Genomic DNA, 13928 nt, shown 5'->3' on the forward strand with positions numbered 1-13928 from the left:
ATCTCATATCACCGTGGACATAAGTAATCTTGTCGAACCATGTAAATCCTTATGCCCATTGTGTGATTATTTTTTTTATGATTTCCATTCTTTTCCACATCGTTTTAGATTCTAGTCTAGAATTAGTTCAAGTTATAATGGTAGATTATGATGGATAGCCCCTTGGAAAATTTTTAACTTATTTTTTGAAGCAACGAATGCTTTGTGACAATACGGGCTCACGCTCAAAACCCGGATGTGCAGACTATAGAGCCGATTAAGCGAAAGCAAAGATATCGCTCTTGGATGCCCAGATTTTACTGAAGCCAGGCATGACAGATGAGTTGATTATTTGATAACTTGCCTGAGCTCAAGATAATTTAGGCCCAACTTCTTACTGTAAATAAATATGGTCCGACTGCCATTGCATTCTTGCTCCTTCCTCACCTCTACTGCAAGAGGCCATTCAACTATGCCAGGGCCATGAATGATTACTTGCATCTCATCGCTTTTCCTACTTGAGACACCAAATCCTTTTCTCCCCCCAATATTACTTCTAAGATTGGAATTCCAATAACCATCACCATTCACCCCCCAAAATTAATAATACTATTCAATATTGATTGATTTCTGCATCCCTCCCAAAGTTCACAACCCTAATAACCTTCTCCAATTCAGGTTACCCAAAAACAAAAAAAATCCTTTACTAAGAAATTTTCTCCGACTAACATTGTTCCCATTGTTGGATTCTCGATGAAACAGAAATCAAACCAATTGTCAAATGCTTAAAGTTGAACCATGATGCTTCAACAAGAAACAGATGGAAGCACTCCACAAAACTTGGATACACCACACAGAGATGGTAATTTCTAAGTTTTAATACAAAATATACTTCATAAAAACTTATGTCAGACTGAAAATCTCTTTTTAAGTGATTTCTCAGAAATGATTAAACAACAGAAATCCAAGATCTTTATCACCTCCAATTCCCTGCCCGGCCCAGTTCCCCAGTTCTTCTAACAAGGGGGTACTGAAATGACCACCCTACCCCTGTCCAAACAGTCTACCCGGGTGAAGTCCACCACCCCCTATTAGAGGAACTGGGGAACTGGGCCGGACAAAAAACTGAAGGAGATAATTTCCTATCTGATAACGTATCTCTCCTCCTTCGGATTGAATCCAGCCTTCACCCTTTTTTTTGTTTGGGTAGGGTGGGGAGGGGAGGAGGAGGAGGGAGAGAGAGAGAGAGGAAAAGAAGGTAAAAACAGAAATTAATATGATAAATGAATAAAAAAAATCACTTATTTCACGAGAGCATAGGACCTTGCGAATATTTTAGTTCAAACAAGAAATTTTCATCTGATTTACAGGACAAAGTATGAAGGAATAAAAATAATCCTTGCTTTCCAGATAAAGAAGATGCAATGGAAATCAGCAAAACAAAACTATCCAAATGTGATACCCAAAGCCCAAAGGGAAGCCTCGTTCAGTACAAGGTAGGAGCATTTATACATTCTATTGCCTTAGCAAATGAAGTTGTAGTTAGAATTAAACAATCATTACTCGTGGAACAAAGCTGGTTTCTCAGAACAACCTAAACATATCATCGTATAAATTCAGAACTAAAAAAACCATTTCGTAAAATTTAAGTACGAAATGTAATTAGGGCTCAAATGGGTGGGTTCAGTATGGTTCACACAGCCTTGGCTCTGAGCAAAACATTGGTTCAAGACCCAATATGTAATTAGTTGGGTACGTGTGACAGCCATATTTCTGGCAAGAGGCTTAATCCACAAAATAACCAATTACCAGGTTCCTTGACTCACTTATGTGTTTGTGGTTGGCCCTAGTTTCACTTTCACAGCATTGGTCTTTACTAAATTCAAAATCAATTGGGATTGGCTCTGTTTGGCTTAGAAAATGTGGTTTGAGGAACTATATGTGGAGCAATTCGGCATAAATTGATACCGACTCCTCTCATGAGGCACCTCTCATACAAATAATATAAAATAGTTTCAGATCTTATTGTGCAAGCATAAATATAGCTCAAAAAGTTGCATTCTAATTTAATAAAGTTTTAAGTATACAACAGAACTAGGATCCTCCAACAAGAATTTACTTCGATTTCTCACCTACTAAAGTTTTAAATATTATTGTCACCCAGAACATGCACTCCTGCTAGAATAAGATCAACTATCAATATTGAAGACAAACTACATACATGAATATAAACAATTTTCCACCTTACATGAGAGCAGTTCAGCATTCTGCAACGGAATCAAAGACAGCACCTGATAGATTGACTTGATATATATATTTCTTTTTGTGAAATGAGAAATGTTCTAACAAATGGTGAGTGAAACAACAAAAAAAAGCGTTCTCAACTCACAACCTACATGTGGCTATATTACACTTACAGTAAGAATGCCTGCCTCCTCACTTTTCCTTTAATTTCTCAACTTCTATACAAAATCTTCATGATGTTGCTCCTGTCAAAATCTCAACAAAAAGAAAAACAAAACTACCTTTTATATTACATGAAAAAAGAATCAATTGTTAGTAGGGTTAGAGCTATGTACACAGTTCATAGATACATCCCAGACTTGTGCTTTACAATGCAAGGACATCTGCACTGGTTCCCAAAATACCTGCCAAACGTGGAGAGAAGATTTACTCAAAATCATGAACAAATTAATAGGATTGATTCAGAGTCTTAGACTGACTACTAACAGGATAGTGACTAGTGAGGCCAGAACCTCAATTGATGGATTCCACTATGGGAACCGCCCTTCAGGGAGAGGTATGCTGTTGCACAAAGCTTGATCACACTCTCACAAGCCTGCAGTAAAAAACTAAGCCATTGGATCTTGATCCCTGGCACATTTGTGCAAGGAGGAGATGCATGTCGAAACACAATTGGCTACTTCGACACAAAAGAGCACAACTGTCCTTGCAGGTGGGGTGCTCTCTATCTGGAGAAGTGTCCGTCACATGCAGCCTCAAGGTTGGATTTTTCCCAGCCATTTTTCCCTACGAGGTTTATAGAACATCAACTCTTTGGATCAGATGGTTCAGGATTAGGACAACATGCTTCATACAGTGTGGTAAGTTTCCAGTTTACAATCATCTAATATATACATAGAGGTCTCAGGCTTTACATATTATTTTTGAATCTCAAATCAGAGTGATGGATAAGTTAGGTATTAGCAATTGCTCAATTCATAGCTTTGCCCCTCACTCCTACGTGGTACCAGCCACACAAGGCATTTAGGGCCTGAAGCGCAGTAAGCTTCAGATTAGCTCATCTGATTTGACATCACTCATCAGATAAGTACAAAAAAAAATATTGGTATATCCTTTTAGAAAGCTTACCAATGCAAGATTCCTGAAAATGAGCATTAGGCCGAGTTTGAAGCAGTTCAATTTTGCTGTCGTATGTTTCTATTCACATCCCCCGACAGCTGCATAGGGGAACTTGGGTTCCTGTGTGGGAAGCTATGGAGAAAGCACTTGGAGCTATGTTGCAGTTTTCTTTGTCAGGCTAACACCCTTTGCCTTCTCCATTTCCGCCTCCTTCTGGGCTTTCTTCCTCTCCAGCTCAGCTTGCTTACAGTTCTCATCATGTGCTTTCCGGAACATCCTCACAAAATTTAAGAGAGTTGCAGTTACTGCAAATTTCAGTTCAGCATTAGTAAGTGCAGACAGAGGCTAATTTTATCATCATTATAACAGTAAACGACCACCAGATTCTAGTTTCAATTGAAAGTTAGCCTACAATAAAGTAACAAATGTGGAAATACAAACCAACCCCGTCCGTCCAAAAAAAAAAGAAAAAGAGGAAAGCCTAAATTAGCTAATATTATTAGTAAAAGAATCTAATTCCAGGCCAAGCTTCAACAGGTTCCAGCTGACCTACTTCAACCACCAGCTCATAAAAAGTTCAACTGACCGGAACTCGAAGAGATTTTATGGCAATAATGCCTTCATGTTCAGGAGAGGATTGCATAGTCTAAACTGATGGATCAAAGGACCACATCTTTAGTAAATAAGGGACATTTGGAAGGCTAGACAAACATCAATCTGGTCTAGAAGTTCCATAAAAAAATCTGATGTAGAACTAACTGTTACCACTGCTGGAAACAAGACACAGACAAGATGTCACAAGAAAAGATTCACCATTCACAGAATCACAGTCTCCCATCTTGAAGATCTTTTACACCTTTTTACTTCAATAAATAAACATAATTTGTTTTAAAAGAGAACTCCCCCCCCCCCCCCCAATACAGTATGACACCACAACATGATAGGATATGGCCCAATACATGTGATCTGTAAAAGATACAACTGTACTAATATCATCACCTACGGTGTCACTATATCTGCCTGCCCTCAACCAGAATGAGAGAGATCCTCAAAAGCTAGAAATGATCTAGAATGCTCAATTAGGTGAGCATTCTTCCAGGGGATTTCAGCATTAAAACATCCATTAGATTGTTAGAGCCAAGTGTCATACTCCAGATGAACCAATTTAGGGATGGAAAAGCCTTCAATCAAAGCACAAGGCTTTCAAGCTGCAACTGGAACTACAATATTGGACCTTAAAACACCCACAATATTCTCATGTGTTTTCTAACCCCCCCCCCCCCCAATGTCGTCATGATCTGAATTGGCTAGTAAGCTCCCATCAAAGTAAATCTTAACAGAAAGAGATAAGTGGGCCACTAATGCATGATGGTTGGAAGATAAGAACCAGATCTACTAAGCAACTCCAGCCCTCTCAAGAGACAGGTGAACTGGCAGGCCCTAAATGCCTCCAGAGTAGCTGCCAAAAATGCTGCTCTGACCATAATGATAGGTGTGGGAGCTTGGGTGGGTTTTATTTAAACCCCCTCCCAACCTGAGAAAAGCCAGAGGTTTTCGTTTATTTATTTATTTATTTTTTGGACGGGGGAGGGGGTGGTTGAGCTTGCATTGATGACTTAGGTAGCCCGCAACACCCGAACCAAAAGAATACACATAGCAATTAAGATATGTCCTAGTCTTGTCCAATTAAGATACATCTTAGTCCTGTCAATGATTTATGTAGCCAACTAGTGAGTTTATTTTAGAAGGAAGATATTGTTGTTTGAGGCTTTTATGTTTATTTATTATAGGATGATGGTACACATATCAATGTAAATAGGCCTTCTGTCTTGATTTTATTGTCACATCCTGCAACATGTTAACGAAACTCAAAACCACCAGAGCCCAGCTGTTGGCTTGAATAATTTCGATTGTGTTGGGCTCGGGCTTGGCAATCCCAAAAGCTTGGCTGGGGTTCAGGCTGGGCTTTCCTTCCTAGCCCTTGGGAAGACTATGGTGTCTATGACATTTGCATTGTTCACTGTACTTGGGTGTCTATTTAATATGCATTGTTCACTCATCATTGTACTTTGTAGTTTTTATTTTAGTCCTTAACTATTTCTTAAATAATTATTCAATATTATGTGTCTTCATCCATTATTGCATAATTTACTTGTTTTATTTGCCCATTATGTCTCATAGCACTCAAACAATGTTTATAGGCAAATATTACATAAGGATCCGTTCAATGTTTACTGCCAACCAAGGGTGCAAATCCAAAGAACAAAATTGGGTGAATTTTTTTACAATTTGAAGATTTAAATATGTTTATTAAGCCTAAAACAAGCTTCTCTTAAAGTTTCAAAGCAAACTATGACCATTTTCCCACCAAAACCCAAAAAAAAATAAAATGCACTGTCTCGCCGAGATCGCGACCTGGTCGAGACACCTCCTCGAGACGAGTTTTTGAACCTTGCCAGGAAGTCAAGAGTCAATATTTTGTAACACAATCCAAGAGAATGTACAACCTTTTTGTTTGAAAGATAGATAGCTTCCACTCACTCACAGGATGAGTGCCTCTTGATCCAAATCGTACTGCTGCTTTCAGCGAGCCTCCATTGAAGATATTGCTCTTGCTCCAACCTCCTAAAAAGTCTAGCATCCTCATTAGGATATTCGTATTTTTTCCCTAGTGATAAATCATTAGGGTAACCAATTTTTGTGACAATATAGGTTTTCTAGAAGGGAAGAAGTTTCCTCCAATTCTCCATCAAGGACATCCCTTGAGAAAAGATGATACAAAGAGACACTGTCATTGTTCACCAAAATAAATTAATCAAATCTGATCATCTTCTCCATGGCTGGGTGGTATAATCATAAAAAAGGTCCTCCCAGCTTTCCACCATCTAACTGATTATCTTCCTAAGACTTAAATTCTTCCTCTTCCCCAGATTATAGGTCAACCATCCTACCAGAGTCTTCATAGCACTTCATTATGTTCTTCAGGGCAGACATAATCCTAGTGCCCTCAAATATGTTTCTGACCTACTGCATTCCCCCATAATGCCACAAAAATCACAACAGAATCTCCAAAACATTCTGCACATAAGAGCATACTTAATCAACTGAAATGGCTTAATTTCCAGATCCCAAGTCATTTGGACCTAAAAATCCACTTCCATCAAACAATGTGATAACTCCATCCCCCCTCCACCCCCCCCCCCCCACCCAAAAAACAAACACCCAACCCCTTTAATCACAAAGCCTGGTACCTCCAAAAGCTTTATTTCTCCAAGTTTGGAAAATGCATTTAGGCTGAAGCCTACTAGAAGGATAGATGATGACATTGAACACATAATATTGGCTTTCTTCAGTGACTCATTAAGTTGAACGATAACCACAAGCTTTGGAAAGAGAAAATAGTAAAAGCATGGAGACCATTTAGGCCAGAAACCACTCCACCTATATTTAGTCATTGGAGAATACATAATGTTAGCGTTATTAGGAGTTCTTTTTTCTTTAGTTCAAGTTGGATCTTCTTTCTTCTCTTATTTGTACGATCCAGCTTGAGGGGGAGTGTTGGAATATGTAATCCAGAATACCGTGGGGGTATTCTGGTCGTTTTGGGGTTAGTTTATTTATTATGTTATTAGGTACAGTCGGCAATGTGGGTTTTAGTCCCACATCGCCTAGTTTAGTCTATTTGTAATTTCCCCTAGAGGGGCTTACCTATCAATTAATTAATTCAAGTATTTTACAATTTCCATCTTCTCTTCTCTCTTTTCTTCTCTCTAGAGTTATTGGTTACAGGTCCTAGGTATTCTACACATAAGAACACGGACAATAGAAGAATTGTGATATTGTGCATACCTTGTTCAAAAGGGCAACGGGCAGGATCTTCACCAAAATAAAGGGCAAGTGCATCTGCATTTCTACCCTGCTCACCACCAAACATGATCAAATAGAACCATTAAAAAAGAATAGACATCACTAAACATATCATCAAACAGATGGTTAGATGTTTAGTGGCATACCACTGCAGCATAAAATGACGTTAAGGACGCCACTTCAGTTTCAGCAACGCCAATGAATTCCTTCAATGTCTAATCAACAAATATTTGTTAAGACAGCAAACCAAACATCCAATTGCATATTCAAAATTTATCAAGGGAAACAAAGAAAAAAAAAATACAAAAGCGCTCTTCGAGACATGAAGCAAACAATGCAGAATCTTTTACTTCTAATGAATTAAAATTTGGTCTAATACTTCAATCCCATAGAGGACACTCTTTTTTTTTATGCAATATAGAGGACACTGAGATCTCCGATGAATGACCATTGAAAGTTATTGTTGGATCAGCAAAATGTTTAGCTGTTTTCCAAGGTCATCTAATCTAGGGTTTCGGAGAACATGAAGCAGAAAGAGAACAAGAGGACACAAGAAAGGGAAAGAGCATGGTATGTGTCTCTTCTCCAAATTATCATCCATATTATGTCTTGCATAAGAAGACTATTAATCTCCTAAAAGAAGATATAAAATACCAAATTATCATCCATATCACAGTAATTCTTGCAAACTAACACATGGGTATTACATGCCGAACTTACTTGAGTAATGATGGCCACAACTCATCCTTTTGGCAAGGAAAATTGCATATTGGTTTCCAGGCTACCCATTCGTACAAATTAGGTCCAACATCACATTATCCTTTACAAACACAAATCAGGCCTTACATCACATTCTCTCCTTTATTAAGTGATGATCAACTTCTATATGTTTGGTCTTTAACTGTACAAAACTGGATTATAGCCAACTTTTACTCCTTCAAGGCCCAAGGGGATCTTATGCCACATCAACTTGCATACATCATAAACCAAAAATTTGATTCTGAATTCCACAGTTGTTTTTATTAGAGTTTCCTGGGGTTGGATTTAAATTATGGGCTTACCTTTGAAATTGGGTTATTTCCAATTGGGTTCATTGATTGGAAGTTAAGCTTCCCTTTGGAAAAACAATTTGTCAGTTTCCAAAAGGTGTCTTTGAGAGTCAGTTCAGTTCTTGAATTATATTAGCAGTTTTCTGTATTCTTGGGTTTTCTTCCCCGTCATTCTGCCTAGTTAAGTATCACGCTTCACTATTTTCCATATGGCAGTACATGGGTTAGTCCATGTGATAGAGGACCAGGCAAGCATCTCATTGGTCCAATTTCAGCTTAAAATGAGTAGAGGAAGTAGCTAAGATTACAAAAGATTGCATTTTGTATTTTTATATTCATCTCCATTTGATGGCATTTTGATAATTTTTTAAAACTTTGAATCAAAGTTTGAGCAACTTTCCTTGCTTACTTTGGACTAAATTGTACCAATGAGATGCTTGTCTGGTCCTCTATCATATAGACTAACCCATGTACTTCCAAGTGGCAAATAGTGAAGCGTTACCCTTCACTAGGCATAGTTGATGCCAAGAAGGACCCTTTATTCTTCTATAAATACAAGTTGTAAGAGACAAGTAGGTTTCTGGTTTTTGAATTAATTGTGCGTTACCGCTTCGCCTAAAAGCTCAAACTGTTAAGTTAAGGGCAACATAAATGTATACATCAGCACCCAGCACATGTGCAGGCCTGTATACACACGGTCCTTGCACCTGACACACACTCATGTGGGATCACTCATCACATGGCACCGAGGGGGAAGAGGTGTTGCATACCCCGTTGCACTTCCCAGGATTCGAACACTCAACCTCCCTACTCTGATACCATGTGCGTTACTGGCTTACCTCTTAGCCTAAAAGCTCGAACTGTTAAGTAAGGGCAACGTAAATGTATACATTAACATTAACTTGAATATAGAGTTGGCTGCTTTGGTTCTTCTCTTTTAGGATTTGGCCATGGCTTGCAGCCAATTGCTCCTGTATTTGTATTTTTGCAGGCATGATTCAACTCTTCCTGTTGCTGTTCTGCATTAATGCTTTGGAGCTTTGATTCTCAGACCTGGAAAGGAAAATCAATGCCCAAATTTTGAATTCAATTTGTATGGTTGCTTCTGAATATTCAAGTTACTGAACCTTCTTCTTTATTATTGCTAAACAACTAATTTATACTGTAATCTGTTTTCTCTCTCTTGGCAATAACTTGAGTTCTCAAATTTTAATCCTATCAATACTTGAAGAATCAAAGCAAAAGGAAATGCAATACTAGAGTTTTCAAATTTGAAAATGGGTTGTCCCCATTTTGGACCATTTGCGTAAAAGGCTTCATTTATGGAAAGGCAAGCTTCTCTCATATGCTAACTGTCTAGAGCTGAATAGATCTGTTATGCAGTGCTCATATATCTACTGGTCCGGCATTTTATGAAGAGTCAGAAGAGAGGGAAAACCCCAGAAAAACCCCTGAAAACCCAAAAAAGCCCAAAACCTGAGGACTGAGGGGATGCCAGAACTGCAGTGCCATGGGTGGCTAAGCCACGGCGCCGCGCAAAGCCCTGCGACGCCGCAGAAGGTACAGTGCTGCAGGCCTTTGTCAGCCAAGTGACCAGATTACCCCTATAAATAGGGATGACCCCCACCCTCATTTTTCAAGCTAGAAAGCCCCAAGGACGGGTCCCACCCCCATTTTGCTCCTTTTGAGCCTTCCCACATCCCTTTTAGCTACCTTTTGTTAGCTTTGATCATCATTCCTATGGGTAGATCCTTCGATTACCCTACCTAAAGGTGGTTTTGGTCCGAAGTCTCACATTTACCCAATCATTGACCCATATTTTGTCCATTTTCTAACCATTATTTAGTCCATATCAAAATAGTCAGAGCTTTTTTTAGCTGTTACTCTGTCCGAGTCCGGGTAACGAAAATCTCATATATAGTCGTTACTCTACCTGAAGTCTGACTAACGAAATCCATCTCACATAGCCCTTACTCTGTCCGACAAGAGAAAGGCAAGCCGATCGTCCATCTCCACCTGAGCCGTGGCACATCATGTATTTCATATTTGGTACATTTTCCTTTATTTCTTTTGTTTCTTGACAGGTAGTTGTCTTTTTCTTTCTTATTATTTCTGGCACAATGCAGACCATTAAAATAGTTCACTTTAGTGTACATAGTAAATTATTTTTGTTCTTTCTTTCTTATGTTTATGTTTAATGCATCATGATATAGCTTTGCATGTTGGTATAAGACGTGTTATTAAGGGAGAATTTTCGGAATCTAGCATCTAGTAGAAAGACCGGTTTAACCGGACAAGATGGGGTGCTAATACCTTCCCACGCTTGTAACCTGACCACTTACCCAGAATCTCTGACCAGACCATATGGAATCAGGTAGCCCTTTCCACTCACCCCAGATGGGGCTACACCCATTAGGTCCTAGGCCCGAATCTTAGGTGGCGACTCCATTTATTTTAATTTATGAAGCATGATTGCAACCCCTTATGTTAATACATTGAGATGTGATGCCATCGACAAGCCCTCGTCACCAAGGGGCCACGGAAACCCAACGGATCCCGCCTGTAACGCAGAGAAACCCGCATCCGGTGGCCACGGTACCTACAGCGACCAAGGCGCCTGGATGCCTAGGCGCCGCCTTGACAACTATGTTTGTGAAACCTTCTATCCTTAAGTGGTTGTGCCTAACATACAATAGTCCTTTCCCTGGAGAGAACTTCAAGTATCTGAGAATGCGGTATACAACATCCAAGTACCCCCTCTTAGAGCATACATAAATTGGCTCACCACTCCCACTGCATAAGAAATATTTGGGCGAGTCATAGACAGATAGATGAGCTTCCCCACTAGCCTCTAGTACTTCCCTGCATCAACAATAGAGAGGCCATAGTCTTCTCCTAGCTTGTGGTTCTGCTCAATAGGAGAACTTGTTGGTTTGCAGCCGCATCCCTGTTTCTTTCAACAAATCTAAAACAAACTTCTTTTGACATATGTTGATTCCCTTCTTGGACCTTGACACTTCAATTCCCAAAAAATATTTCAAGGGCCCAAGATATTATTTCAAATTGTTGGGCACTTGGGCCAAATAGGTCTTCAACCTAGCTATCTCAAACCTGTCATCTCCAATTACTACAATGTCATCAACATAGATAATTAGAGTTGTAATGGTGCCATTACCTTGCCTATAAATAAGGTGTGATCAACTTGACTCTGGGAATACCCATTCTTCAAAATAGCCTGCTTGAACCACTCAAACCATGCTTTTGAGGACTGTTTGAGACCATATAGTGCCTCCTTGAGAAGACACACTTTCCCTTCAGCTGAAGGAAGCTTGAAGCCAGGTGGAGTTTGCATGTACACTTCCTCTTCCAAGTCACCATGGACCAAGGCATTCTTCACATCTAATTGATATAATGGTCAATCTCTATTAGCTGCCAATGATAATAGAACCCTTATAGAATTGTGCTTAGCCACAGGAGCAAATGTCTCCTGATAGTCAATCCCAGACACTTGACTCTATCCTTTGGCCACCAACCTTGCCTTGTACCTCTCAACTGCACTATTTGACTGATACTTGATTGTGTAGACCCACTTGCATCCAACTGGAACTCTTCCCCAAGGGAGATCTACCAATTTCTAAGTACCATTCTTCTCAAGAGCCATCATTTCCTCAAACATGGCTTGCTTCCACTTTGGGTCAGACATAGCCTCAGGGACATTTTTGGGAATGGAAACAGAAGAGAGGGCAATAGTAAAAGCAACATCCGTGGGAGAGAGAGCATCATAGGAAACAAACTGGGCTATAGAATTAGTGCAAACTCTCTTTCCCTTTCTAACAACAATAGGAAGGTCTAAATCAGAAGGAAGAGAAGGGATGTCACCTGACTGAGGAGGATGTCTCTTAGGATGTGGATCCAAAGAGGACTCTTGGCAGGCCGCCTTCTGTTTTTTCTTTCTCTTGTACACAATTAGCACCTTATTATTACCATAACCACCACCTGAATGATCACCAATATCAACCCCATCTACTTCTTTGTGTTTCCTAATGTTAAAAATATAAGGGGAAATGGGTAGAGGAGAAAGAAAGGGAATGCCATCAGCAAGCTTTTCGCTCCCATTATTCTCCCCCTAAAGAGGATGGTAGCATTTGGGTCAAGTTTAGTTCGAGAGAATTTGCTAACATGAACATAACAAACATGCCCAAAGACCTTGGGAGTAAGAGAAAAACCAAAAACCTAAGGAGTCAAGGTTGTCAAAGGAGATTTGGAACCAGGGATTTTTGTAGGCATGCAATTGATGAGAAAAGTAGCAGCAAGAAGAGCAACAACAACAACAACAACAACTCAGCCTTATCCCAACTAAATGGCGTCGGCTACCATGGATCCTATCAAAACAAAGTAAAGAGGAATGGAGAAGAAAATGAAGAAATGAGATAAGAAAAGTGAGAAATGAAAATTAAAAGACGAAAGTAAGAGGAAAGAGGATAGCCCAGAAAATCAGGAAAATCTCAGCTACATAGTGTCGATAACGTGGATTCTTACCCTCCAATAGGCTCTATCTGAGGTCATACTTGGCACAAGACCTAGACTATGCATGTCATTCTTCACAACCTCACCTATGGTCATTTTAGGCCTGCCCCTAGCTCTTTTAGCTCCTTCAATCGGAATCAGTTCACTCCTTCTCACTGGGGCGTCCCCCGGCCTTTGTTGTACATGTCTAAACCACCTTAGACGACATTCTTGGAGCTTGGAGCTGATCAGGGCAACTCCCACATCAGCTCTAATACATTCGTTCTTCACTTTATCCTTCCTAGTTTTGCCGCACATCCATCTTAACATCCTCATCTCTGCAACACATAGCTTCGCTATACGACACTTCTCAACTACTCAATTCCGCCCCGTACATCATAGCTAGTAGGACAATAGTCCAATAAAACTAGAAAGAAGAGCATCGGACCAAAAAGTTTTAGGAGCATGCATGCCAAATAAAAGACTCCAAGTCATCTCCAATAAATGAAGATTTTTCCTCTCAGCTACCCCATTCTGTTGGAGTATGTCAACACAAGCTAGCTGATGGATAATGCCATTATCAATAAAGAAGTTTTGGAGGCCACCAAACATGTACTCCCCCCCCCCCTTTATAAGAACAAACAATTTTGATTTTAGTTTCAAACTAAGAATCATTTGATAAAAAAAATTTAAGCCATCACCAACATCACTCTTATGTTTCAGCAAAATAGTCCAAGTAGTGTGGGAATAATTATCAACAAATGAAACAAAGTAGCGATATCAAAATAAAGAGGTAGTAGGAGAGGGTCCCCAAACATCAATTGCACAATATGAAAAGGAACAATAGATCTATTACCATGATATGAATAAGACGAACGACGATGTTTGGCAAACATACATGGTCCCCATTGAAAGACATGGGAAAAAGAAAAAGAAGACAATAAATGAGGTAATTGTTTCCTCATTACAAAAGATGGATGGCCAAGGCATTGATGCCATAGTATTACGGAATCCACATAACTACTATGACTACGGCCACACACATAAGACTGAGCTGTGGCAAAAAAGGTGGTCGAGGGGCAAGAAGATAGAGCCCTTTCTCCTCACGTCCACTGCCAATAATCCTCTTCGTCACCAAATCTTGAGAAAGATTGTGAGAAGGAA

At 39.6% G+C, this 13928-nt stretch overlaps 1 protein-coding gene across 2 annotated transcripts in view; it reads right to left on the reverse strand.

Moving 5' to 3' along the window:
* Positions 1-2271: 2271 nt before the first annotated feature.
* The window catches only part of LOC122655665 (formin-like protein 20), a 33244-nt gene continuing 21587 nt past the window's right edge, over positions 2272-13928 (reverse strand). For both annotated transcript variants that reach the window (XM_043849923.1, XM_043849922.1), the window contains 4 exons: positions 7356-7424; positions 7192-7258; positions 3352-3647; positions 2272-2627 (listed from right to left, as the gene is read on the reverse strand). In XM_043849923.1, coding sequence (XP_043705858.1) covers positions 3496-3647; positions 7192-7258; positions 7356-7424 — 288 coding nt within the window. In that variant the 3' untranslated portion in view covers positions 2272-2627; positions 3352-3495. The remainder of the gene's footprint in view (positions 2628-3351; positions 3648-7191; positions 7259-7355; positions 7425-13928) is intronic.

Source organism: Telopea speciosissima, chromosome 3 (genome assembly GCF_018873765.1).
Source record: "Telopea speciosissima isolate NSW1024214 ecotype Mountain lineage chromosome 3, Tspe_v1, whole genome shotgun sequence".
Lineage (NCBI taxonomy): Eukaryota > Viridiplantae > Streptophyta > Magnoliopsida > Proteales > Proteaceae > Telopea > Telopea speciosissima.